Source organism: Lissotriton vulgaris, chromosome 5 (assembly GCF_964263255.1).
Source record: "Lissotriton vulgaris chromosome 5, aLisVul1.2, whole genome shotgun sequence".
NCBI lineage: Eukaryota > Metazoa > Chordata > Amphibia > Caudata > Salamandridae > Lissotriton > Lissotriton vulgaris.
This window is the reverse complement of record NC_141693.1, coordinates 765,421,667-765,434,259: the sequence shown is the minus strand read 5'-3', so window position 1 is coordinate 765,434,259 and position 12,593 is coordinate 765,421,667. Positions and strand designations below refer to the sequence as shown.

Below are 12,593 nucleotides of genomic sequence, written 5' to 3'. Positions count from 1 at the left end.
TGGACTCAGAGATTTATGGGTTAAATCGTACTCTAGTCCACCATTGATGACTAAGTTGTCAAATAAATGTTATTGGCTTGGTTGGGATAGATGAAAATGCGGTCAGAAAAAGCATTGGCTATCCCATGACTGGAAATGTCCTTGATTTTAAATGCACCTTTCATCTAGAACCCTATTGGGATGCCATTTTGGCACCCCTATATAGGAAAGTATATTTCCAATGCAGGGTCTGCACACTTCCCCTAAAAACCTTTACCGCCATTTGGGCTTCTGATACAGATGTTCAGTGCCCTACATGTAATATTTAGCTTGAATCTGCTGGTCATGTCCTATTTGCCTGCACGGGGTACGCTGGTATACGCCTCAAATGGTTCAAATCAACCTGCAGGCTAATGGGGACACGCAGCCCTTCTAATTTTTAGATCAGATCCTAATATGTGTGAAACTGCCAAGTTTTTGGGCAAAATGTGGGTTTTACAAGCAAGGGCTTTAGTTGTCACTGCTTGATCCTCAAATTCTTGGCTGGTGTAAGCAAATAACTGATTGTTCTTACACTTCAATATTTCATTGTTATGTGAATTACAGCAAGTTTGCATTTTGCGGTCATTCGAACACCACCTAAACATACTAGGCAGAGACACTGTTGCTCAGGTATACCTGCAGCCAATATATCTTGTTGGTCTCCATGATACTGATTTTTACTTTGTTTGTGATCACTGTATAGTCTAGTCCAATTATGGGTTTGGAAAGCGGCATATCTTTCTGCCCTTGTTATGCTTGCTATATGTATGCTACTTTCAAAACTAATGCTACACAATCTTATTTAAATTCCTTTTTGGTATGCTGTGATGCACTGGCACTCACAGTGGTTGTTACGGCTCTTATTATAATGTCCTTTTTATGCTTTTATATTTGTAACCATACATTTCTTTTTGTATTGTCTGCTTTTATGACTAACATTTGTTAAATGAAATGAAAAATGCACCAGTGCACTTCATAAGAAGTGATATAGAGACAACAGGATCTATGGATGCACGTGGTAGCAATTAAACTGCAATTATGTTTGTACTTGTCTTGTTCAGATCTCCTGTTCCAACCCTAAACCCTTTACCTCGCCTGGTCCCTCCAAAACTAAGAGCAATTACGGCATTCTGAGTTGGAAGTGCCTGGAAGTAAACCAATAAAATTGTTGTGCAGATTCAGAGGAGAAAGGCCACCATTGACAATATAGTAAGATTTGGGATTGTTGATCAAAAAGCTCAGATCGAACTGTCGTCTACAGGTGAATCAAAAAGCTCAGATCGAACAGTCATCTACAGGCAACCTCTGGAGAGCTGGCCTTGATTAACCAGTTGTCCAGGTAAGGGAACACTGGGGTTCCTGCACTTCCAAGATGGGCCGCAACCACCGCCATCCCCTTTCTGAAGACTCCTCTTGCGTAAGTGAGGCCAAAGGGAAGGATCGCAAACTACCAGTGTTTGGATTCAACAATGAAGCAAAGATACTTCCAGTGAGGCCACAGGACAGGGATGTGGATATAGGCATCCTGCATGTCGACAGACACCATCCAATCTCCCGCTTTTGGCACTAACAGGACCTGAACAAGGGACAACATCTTGAACTTTTCCTTTCTGAGAAACCAGTTCAGAACCCTGAGATCGAGATTGAAGAAAGACAACCGTCCTTTTGGGGACCTTGAATTACAGAGTATTACACCATACCAAGTTCCTGCTCTGGAACCAACTACACTGTACCCTTTGGGAGCAAGAATAAAACCTTTTGCCGAAGGACATGTAGAGAGTACATTGGTGGGCTGGGGTGGGGGATTAGGATGCTGCTGGAAGTGTAGGACATCCCTCCTTTCTATGATCTGCAAGACCAAAAGGTCTACAGGAAAGGCCCTCCAAACTTGTGGAAAGGGTGATACCTATCCTCTAACAGGCGGCTTGTGTACTGACAAGGGGAAACTAAGGCTGCTTCCCTGTTGAAGAGGAAGAAGAGGAGGCGGGCTGAAGAGGAAGGGCGCATGTTCGTCCTTTGCCTTACCCTCTGTACTGCTTATACAAGGAGGTTCGGCTGTTCCGCATGTTGTTGCTGTTGGGCATATTTTTGGCAGCCTCAAAATGAAAAAGTGCTGAAGAAGTGTTGAAACTTTCAAAATAGCAGATATTCCCTTATCTGGGTCTGGAGACCAAGTGATCTGGCAGCGGCTTTACTATCTTTAAACCTCTCCAAGGCCTGAATATGCTTTTGCCCCAAAGAGATAGGAGCCATCAAAAGGAAGTCTATCAGTGTTGTCTAGAGATCCCGGGAGAATCCAGAGCTGCTCAACCAAGTGTGGAGGCAAAGGGAAACATACGTCCCCGTGGCTCTTGCAACAGAGTCTGCTATGTCCAGGCCAAACTGTAAGACTTGCTTTTTTTCACAACAAATGTCATTTTTTTTGTCACGAACCAGGACCATCATGGTATATATATATATATATATATATATATATATATATATATATATATATATATATATATATATATATATATATATATATATATATATATATATATATATATATATATATATATATATATATATATATATATATATATATATATATATATATATATATATATATATATATATATATATATATATATATATATATATATATATATATATATATATATATATATATATATATATATATATATATATATATATATATATATATATATATATATATATATATATATATATATATATATATATATATATATATATATATATATATATATATATATATATATATATAACATTATCATAGAAAATCCCTTGAACAATAATAACAGAAACTTACACTGACACGTTAGCTATAGAAAGAGATCACAGGTGTCCATTTCACCTATTTATGTCTCTTGGCAAAATTGTCTAATTCTGGCATCAAGTTGATGAGCTTTAGTGCGAACGGAAGTATGACCTACTTTGCCACAACTTGACCATCTACCACTAGCTCTGAATTTTATTTTTATTTATTTTTTATTTTATATTCTTATATAGCGCCTGAATAGACCCCCGGAGAGGTATCTCCGCGCTTTGCCAGTAAGAATATAGCTCCAGATGTTAAATCAGGGAGGATAGTGCTTATTACCAGGGGACAGTCAATAGCTGGAAAATAGGTGTGTTTTTAGGGTCTTCCGGAAAGTCAGATGGCTGGTGAGAGATCTCAGCTCAAGAGGGAGGGTGTTCCAGAGCCTAGGTCCCATATGGGCCAGCGCTCGGCCTCCTTGTCTGGACTTCTTTATTCTGGGTACCTGTAGAAGCTCCAGGTTTCTGGAGCGCAAGGAGCGTCCAGGAACATATGGCTGGAAGATTTTGGCCAGATATTTTGGACCTTCACCTATCATACTTCTGTGAATAGTACATAGAGTTTTAAACTGTACTCGCTTCCTCACTGGCAACCAATGGAGTCTGGCCAGCAGGGGGCGAGAGGGAGTCCTAAAAGGTACATTAAGGACAGCCCTAGCTGCTGTATTTTGGATCACTTGTAACTTTTTGAGTTGTCCTTCATTAGCTCCTAACAGAAGACCGTTACAATAATCCACTCTGCTGATGACTAACGCCTACACAAGTGTTTTTCTGTGGCAGTCTGGTAGATAAGGGAACACTCTTTTTAACATGCCAATTGCCCGAAAGCTAGTGCTGGCCACTTGATTTACATGGTCCTTAAAAGTGAGTGTCTGATCCAAAAGTACTCCCAGGTTTTTGACCGTGCTCTTAGGGCTGGGAACAGGTTCTAATTCCAAGGGCCACCATTCAGGTGACCAGTATGTTGCTGCTTGACTAAACAACATGACCTCTGTTTTCCCTACGTTACATTGAAGACAGTTTGATGACATCCACTTGGATATTGCCCTCATTCCATCTGCAAAAGATCTTTTTATTGCAGGTGTCAGATTTTTAAAAGGGAAAAGGAGTTGGGTGTCGTCGGCATATGACACCGGGGTAAACCCAAATGATCTTGCTAAGTTGGCTAAGGGGGCCACATATACGTTGAATAATGTCGGGCTTAAACAAGAGCCCTGTGGCACTCCCTTATTGAGCTCCCTGTGGATGGATTTATGGGAGCCCAGCCTAACTTCTTGGGAGCGGCCAGATAGAAAGCTTTCCATCCAGGACAGAGCGACTCCTTCCAGACCTACATCCTTTAAACGGTCGAGAAGCACCGTGTGAGACACCGTATCAAAAGCGGCGGAGAGGTCCAGCAGCACCAGAATCATAGAACTGCCCTCATCCAGTGCCATCCTGCACATTATCGATTACTGTTTGTGCCATGTCTCAGAGCGTGCAGACATAGCTGTTGAGAAAGGTAGCCATGCTACCTATGGAGACCAACTTCTTTGTGAAACTCTAATTTTTTTTTGATTGGTGGGAAAGGCAAGATCATAGTCACACAAGAAAAACATGCCTCCGTCTACCAGTCGTTGAGTTCCTCATCTTCAAAGGTGATGAGGAAGCTAAATCATTTACAGTGACACCAGAGGAGCAGATGTGAAGCCAGTGGTCTCGCTTCAGTAGTAGGTGACAAGGGGAAGTGCTGGTGTCCGCAGCAGCCATGGTGGCATCACCTATGGCGCCAGCGGTATCATCATGTTGCTGGAAGTAGAGTGCAGCACTGGGGAGGTGATGAGGTCTGGTGCCGAAGGCAAATATGACAATATGGTCAATGGAGGTGGAGTCAGTCGTGGCTCTGATCCTGACAGTTCGGCTGATGCTGGTGTCGAAGTTGAAGACCTCGTAACTGGAGGCAATGGCAGGAATAGCATTATGGGTACCTTGGAGTAAGGAATGGGTCAGATGGAGCCGAAGGCGCTGCATCCTCTGTGGCTTCTTTCATCAGGTCCTTGTCTGACACCAATGGCTTTGGTGAGGCTGGGGGTACTAGTGGCTAATTTTTCGAAAAGTGATTATGTCCGGTTTCATGTCGCCTCATTTTCTTATGCTGCTTCTTGGACATTTTCGATGCTGGCGGAAACTTTGACCTCAGCCTGGACTTTCGGCAACCATGACGTCCATCCTGTGCCCTGGTCATGAACATCTTTGCTTCCCTTTCCTTTATGGCCTTGGGCTGCACCCTCTGACATGACTCGCAGCCCTTCACATTATGATCAGAATCCAAACACCAAAGCCAGATCTCATGAGGATCTGTAATGAACATATACCCATGAAAGTCCCTACATGGCTTCAAAGCTGACTGGGAGAAGACATTTCGCTGCACCTGAAGAAATCTGTAAAAATTGTCCAGATCGTTGACAACTGCTGAGGAGACAGTGAGAGTTCTGGATCACATAGATGGCGCAGAAAAAAAAGGAACTGCCGTCAACATACTAACGGGGTGCTTTATGGCCCCAGTGATGTCACAGGGACGCTGCATATGGCACTGGAGTAGCATGGCATTGCTATGGAAGAGTTTCTGGATTCAGACTGGCACCTGGGATCTTCAGAAAGTAAGGAATCGGCAGGTAGAAGTATCCATCAGAAACATGGCTAAGGGTAATTAACTCACTCATAACTCAACGGTTTTGCCTCAGATGAGCTGTATCATTGTCTGAGTGCCAGTCTGAATGCCAGGAGCCTCAGGAAGTTGATGTACCCCTTAACAGTTATGTGGTTGAGATGTGCTCACCAACCCATGAATTAGACATCCTTGGTAATGTTGCAGATGCCAGTCTGACTGCCAGGAGCTCCTTGTAGTTGCTGTGACCTTTAAAAGTCATGAGGTTGAGATGTGCATCCCCACCCATGAGTGAGGCATCCGTGGTAATGGTCACCTGTGGTAGAAGACCCATAAAAGACCTGTCCAGCAACAAATTCTTCTTGTTCCACCATAGCACACGCAGTAACACTGTTGAGCTGTACCAACGCTCAGTCTTCCTGACTGATCCTCCGCTTGTGGCCATTGCCCTGCTAGGCACTCCAGTAGTGGGCGAATATGTTGCTTAGTGTGCAGTACTATTGCAATGAAAGAAGTGATCATCCCCAACAGGTTTATTACCATCCTTACTGTAAGAAGATGTGGTGTCAGAAAAAGAGGTCACAGCCTCTGGAATGCCATCACCCCCTCTTGATTTGAATTGGCTTGCCCCATGATGGTATTTAACACAGAACCTCCAAGGACTAGACCTGCTGTGGCTCGAGATGTGACTTTATGGCATTGATAGTAAATCACAACCTGTGTAACAATGACCCTGCTACCCCAGTGCGCTAAGTATTACTCTCGGCTGCTGTTCATTTATTCGCCATTCATCCATCTAAGAAGTTTCAGTTCGGGTACGCAGTTAACACCACTAAACATTTGATAAATATCACTAGGGCTGTTGTGAGGATATTCATCTGAATTGGTTGTGGTCACTTACACAAAGCACACAGAGCTGTGATGCCCCGGCTGCATGGGAATGTATGCATCCTTGATGTAGAGGGTCAAGATGTATTCCCATATATTGTAATCCCCTGTGCAGAGCAGCAGAATGCAGTCCTGCAAAGTGCTCCATCAAGATATACGGTTTTGAGGCTGAGGTCTAGTGCAAACTGCAAGATTCAGGTTTTCTTGGGAATCCCGAAATACTCAGCCATGCTTCCCAGCAACATTGACTGTGTTTCTCTCCTTATCTACGGAAATGCATCCCCTGTTGCCATGGCAGAAACATTCTGTCTAGCTTGATGCACAAACAGAGAATCAGGCAGGACTTGGCCCTTGACGTAAACTCGGTTGTTTAGGGTTGTATTTCTTTTTAACCCATGGGTGATAATCATAACCTTAACTGGGTCCTTGGAGTTGTCCATATTACATTTCATCATGCGTTTTAGCATGGGCCAGTACTGGACAGACCTCTTGGTTTCAGGGAGAGTTTCAATTAAACATTCCTCCTCCTCCACCACTATTTAGAGCTTAAGCTTGTTGTGCTGCACCGCTCTATGACTGCAGGGAAGGCAGTAGTGTAATGGAGGGAGGAGGCCGGAATGGGGTATTGACAGGATAGTGCCGTAGATCGGATCTTCTTGGGGCTCAATATGATAGATGTGCCAAGGATCTTCCCCATCCGTGAGTGTGATGTGTGATAGGTTTGTGAGTATTAGAAGAGCTCTCGTGGACTTAATCAGTGAGATCTGAAAGAGTAGAGGACAGTCGCAACGTATGAGGTGGTAGTGTGCAAAGTCAAGGAGCTTATGGTGTTGTGTAAAGCCAGGGTAGTTTGTGCTGGACTAGGGGTCTTGTCCCTTGAAATCAGAAAGGATTGTAGTGCTACAAATATTTTTTTTTCCGAGGTGAACTTCTCTTTTTGGGGAGGTGAGGTCTATGGGGCTGGTCCTGCAAGGTTGGTTGTGTGCAGATTTTCCCTTGGGAAGGGAAAATATTTTTTCTGCCTGACTTCAGGCACCTCACAGAGCTTAAAGGTGGGACTTTCCACCAGCCCAATTTTAGCATAGAGGTGTGTTTCAGAGCGGATCTTGGGGTGAGTCTAACCGTCAGCTTAAAGAGGATGTTGACTTCAAGGGTGGTTTCTCTGAGGCTCAGGGTTGAGCCAGCATGGAATGAATGTAAAGGCTTGGTGGCCTTTGCTGGAGGCTTTTCTTGAGCAAGGAGGGTCACTGTGGGGTAGAGAGGTTTCAGAGCCTGGAGTTCTATCCCACGGTCAGTGTCTCTTGTAAGTCACCCTTGACTCCCTCAGGTGCAGTGCTCAGACTTGAGGTGAGGACTTTTTTCCCCAAGATTGATCTAAAGGGAGTTGATCCTTGAGTGCGCATGGTGGAATGGAGGCTTTAAGGTCATTTTGTTCTATGGCCTGTGCTCTGGTGCAATAGAAGTTCCCTCTCCTTTCCCTCTGATACATCACAGGACAAAGACGACTGAATATCTTTGGGCCCAGGTTCTTCCTCTTCTTTGCCGGATCCAAGTAATGTCTATGCTGCATCTTGTAGTGAGCCCAGTGGCATTCGTGTCAGTAATTGGTCATCTTTTTATACTTTAATGCATTACATACCGAGCAGGTCGACTATCAAGCTGCACAGACAGTCAGAAGTTGCAAACGCAATGACGGTCAGACCTGAAAAGTTTCAAATTACATTTAGGACAGATTAAAAAAAGTAACAAAATAGTCTTGAGTACATCTGGGAAGAACTAACAATAAGTAAATTATGCATATGTAAGCTCAGAAGGTTGAAAAGATGGACCGTAAGGTCCAGTTTATTAAGTATTTTAGGATGAGACTTGGTCCTGTTTTGTTTTTGACACAGGCTATATTACAATCTCCATTATGTGAGCATAAAAGATTTTATACTAACAATGCGTATTACGTTTATCTCCGACCTTCTGGCAAAATGGCCAGCAGTATCAATTGGCAGCCAAATAACAATGTCATGAATATTCAGATAAAATGGGATGAAAAAAAACAGCTGACATGTTTTGTTGGTGAGACTTTTTCAAGGTAATACTGGTTGATGAGAACGCAAGATTGATGGTAATGTAGAATGGGCCAAGGAATTGGTGAGTGAGATATTTAGCAAAGTGAAGTGGCTGTAGTCTTGTTATGGTAAAGTGATGAATAGTAATGGTCCACAGTGGACAGCGGAGGTAGTCTGGTTTAGTATTATTGGTGAAAGGTTGAGTTTGTTGACCTATCGGAGGCGTCATGGGGTATCTCGTTACTCAAAACATCTTTGAAGATAAACAACTTGCAAATGTCCCCTCGCAACACTAAATGGAAGGAGTAGGCAGAGCATGCATAGCTATAGCAACATATGCTATGGACATTGTTTTACAAATTAAGCACTATTCATGATAAGATAATATATTAGAATTTCATAAATCACTTACCTATATTACATTTCCCCACACTGGGAAATAATAACTGGCAATTTGGGCTTATTATTAGGTCCAGTAGGCACGTTCTGCAAAAATGAGGACCAGAAATGGTGTTATGTACGTAAGCAAGACTTGTTCCCTGAATTTATGATAATTTTTTGAGAACTCACCAAGTACAAGGGGCACAGCACATGGTAAAAAAACATGTTTCCCATCTGGAGTTCAAAGGGATGGCACTTTGCAATATGTCAGTGTGATTATATTTAATTTAACCCAAACAAAAGGTGCTAACTCAATAAATTCTTATATGAAATCATACTGCCAGTCTAAAAGGCGAGGAGGTCACATACTTGTCGCAAGTTTTGTCTATGCTTCCACCGAGCCTAAGCACATGGACCCACAAAAGGTAAAACCAGTTGTGCATGAATTGGATTCTTGGCTAACCATTGAAAGCTTGGTTTAAGCAGGAAGGAAAATACCCAGAGAATATGTGTGAGATGTTTGATAGACAAAAAACACCACTGTTAACAAAATGTTAAATATGAATAAAAATACTAAAATATTAAAAGTACAATTTTAATAACCAAAATGGCAAAAAATCTTAGAACATATGGAGTGGAAGTTCAATAGTTAAAATATAGCATTATAGGTCAGTGACTGAGTTACAAGGATGTTTTTTCACCAAGGGGTTCTGAGTGACATCTAATAGACAATGAGAGTGAAGCTCGAGTTGTCTAGGATGTCACTCAGAACATTTAAGTGAAAAACATCACCATACTCACAGTTACGCATGTATAATTTTATGTTATTTATGGCTCCCCAAATCAGCTGGGACAGCATATAACTGCCAGGCTGAGGCAAAGGAGTAATGGTGGAGCCATTCACAATCCGCCCTCTTGTTCTGGGCCCAAATGTGAAAAACCTTACCTTAACCAACCCCCACCACCTTCTCTCCCTCCTTTCCTTCTCCAGCAGCTCTGTGTTCTGCTTTCAGTAAAGGAATACAAGCATCTCAGCACTAACAGGCTCTCAAACAGCCCTATCAGCCTGGCCTAGAAGGCCTTTATGACGTAGCAACAGTGGGTAACCAGTTTTGTGATCAACTGTTGCTATTTCATAGCAGTGAATTTCCAGATTTAAAATCGTATGTAAATGATAGAGGCTTCCTATGTAAGCAATACATAACATATAGAATTTAGATGGGTAACAGTGAAGTACGGGATGTTTTTCACCGAGGGGTTAAGAGTGACATCAAAAGGGCGAAGCTAGAGTTGTCTATGATGTCACTCAGAACCCTGAGGTTATGTATGACCTCCCCAAAATCATAGGCCCCTGCCTTCAAATGCTACGCAGTGGCAGAGGAGTAATGGGGAATGGAGTAATGGAAGAGCCATACATAACATGGCCTCTGTAATGCATATCTGTCCCAAAGGTAAAAAAAAAGAACTTGCCTGCCATCCTTGATCAACGCCTTCCACCTTTCCCTGCCTACCTTCCCCCTACTGCAGCCGTGCTCTATGCTTTCAGTCAAAGCAGGCAAGCAGATCTGCGCTGACTGTATCCCAGAGAGCCCTAAATACAACTCCGCTCCCCTGCTTGCCGCAGGTTCACAGATGGGATAGGACCTTTGACGAAAGTGTGACTACAAAGCCTCCCGCTCATTCCCCCGTGGGAACATATTTCCAATTTCATCTGGGTAATTCCCAAAGCAGCGGCAAGTAAACCCCATTTTTAAAACAAACATTCACATGCAAATCGCATCCAGAGAAAGAAAGCATGGCTGTGTTGTGGGCTTGTGGACATTTCCACTCTTGTAATGGATCATCAAACATTGCTTACCATCTTTGGCAATCCAAAAGCCATAATGCCTACTAGAATTGAACGTTGTGGTTTGCAACTACAGAAATAGGACTACACTATTGTGTACCACAAGGGAAAGATCAAAACCCTGTTGACTACTTTTCACAAGTGCCAGTACAGTGCTCTGGTAACCCGTCCAAAGCGGCCAAAGCCTACATTGCCTTCATCGTAAGGTCCAATACAGCTGTCACTATTTCATTAGAACAAATAATTGCTGCAATGAGCAAAGATAGTGACAAGCTGATGCTAAAACTAATTATTACACATCAATCTTGGAAACAGCACAACGAAAACCAAAATCTCAAAAATGTGAATGATGAACTGTCCGTTACTCAAGAAGGTATTGTCTTACGAGGTTCAAGAAATGTCATAGCCAACAGCCTGCGACAACAAATAATTGAAGCCGCCCATGAAGAACATTGTGGAACTGTTGTCACACAGCGAGCTCTGTGTGATTGAGTTTGGTTTCCTTAACTTGATAAGCGAGCTGAAAGAGTGTTGAAGACCTGTCATGTGTGCAGTTGCATATCTCCCAGACCCACTCAAAATGCCTTGAATGTACTTGATTTGCCAAAACTTGTATGGGAGAGAATCGCTGTTGATTTCTTTGGCCATCTTGACAATGGACATCACCTGATTGTGGTCATTGATAAATACTCCCTTTTTCCATTGGTAGAAATCTCATCTACCACTCACGAGTGTGTGTTCCTTCAATTATAAAGTCTGACAATGGCCCACCATTCAACAGTGGAGAATTCAGAGACTTTCTCAATCGCCTCACTGAGAAGCATCAGAAAAGCAGACCTCTTTGGCCGCAAGCAAATGACATTGTTTAGCGCTTAATGAGCCCACTGAAAAAGGCCATCCAGCATGCTACATCCGAGAAGCTTGATCTGAAGTCTGCTGTTCTTAGAGCTTACTAGTTGACTCTTCATGCAACAACAGGTGAAAGTCCTGCCACCTTGATGTTCGGGAAAGCCATGATGACCAAGTTACCACAATGGACCAACAGAAGATTTGCAACAGACTAATGCCGTAAACAAAAAAAGGAAAGAACATACATTACTTTCACTAAAGGTGATCGAGTATTGGTGCGACAACAGAGAGCACACAAATCTGATGCTCCCTTAGATGCAGAACCTTTCAAAGTTGTGACTAGGAAAGGTCGCATGGTGACTGCTCACCATCCTGGAAAGTCTATTACACAAGATTCTTCGCACTTCAGGCATCTGCCTCATTATTCATCAGTACCTGATGTCAGAGATGAGACTGGTTCGATTGAGAGAGTAGAGAGCCCTGTGACTGAATCTGTCCCTACATCACCAGTCATGGATGCTTCTCTTCTCAGTAGACACGATCTGGGCGTTTGGTCAGGGGCTCCATGACAACTTATCGAGGAATTGTAATGTATGCGTGTGTAGGTTGTATATCTGTTAAAAAAATTGCATTTTTTATTTAACAAGATCGGAGGTGTAGTGCATTGTGAGTTAGCAATGAAGGGACCCTTTTGGTTCCAGACGGGCTCCGTAGAACTATGAAGTAAGAGTTTGGGTGTGGTGAATAGAGTTCATGTTTAGAACGTAGAGTTTGCAGTTACACACATGGGAATAAAGACGTGTAATACTAAGCTCTTTGTGTGGCATGTTCATTTACGAGTACCCAGGCTGGAGAGGATGCTACAGTTCCATGAGGAAAGTAGCTTGGTTTTTAAAAGTGAATGAGTCCTCTAACTTCTACTGAATTCTCTGGCCCATCATGCATAGTCCCAACAAAAAAGGAAATGGATCATTTTAAAGGTTTAAGCTCCCAGGTTTTCATTGTGATAAATGAAGAACTTCGGCTTCTGTTTGGAGCATGCTAACTAGTTACGCGACCCCCA

General features: G+C 42.7%; 1 protein-coding gene across 1 annotated transcript in view; it reads right to left on the bottom strand.

Moving 5' to 3' along the window:
* Positions 1-12,593, bottom strand: part of PPIH (peptidylprolyl isomerase H) — a 192,187-nt gene that overhangs the window by 50,736 nt on the left and 128,858 nt on the right. Inside the window, exon 9 of the mRNA XM_086920207.1 lies at positions 8,867-8,940. Coding sequence (XP_086776333.1) covers positions 8,872-8,940 — 69 coding nt within the window. The 3' untranslated portion in view covers positions 8,867-8,871. The remainder of the gene's footprint in view (positions 1-8,866; positions 8,941-12,593) is intronic.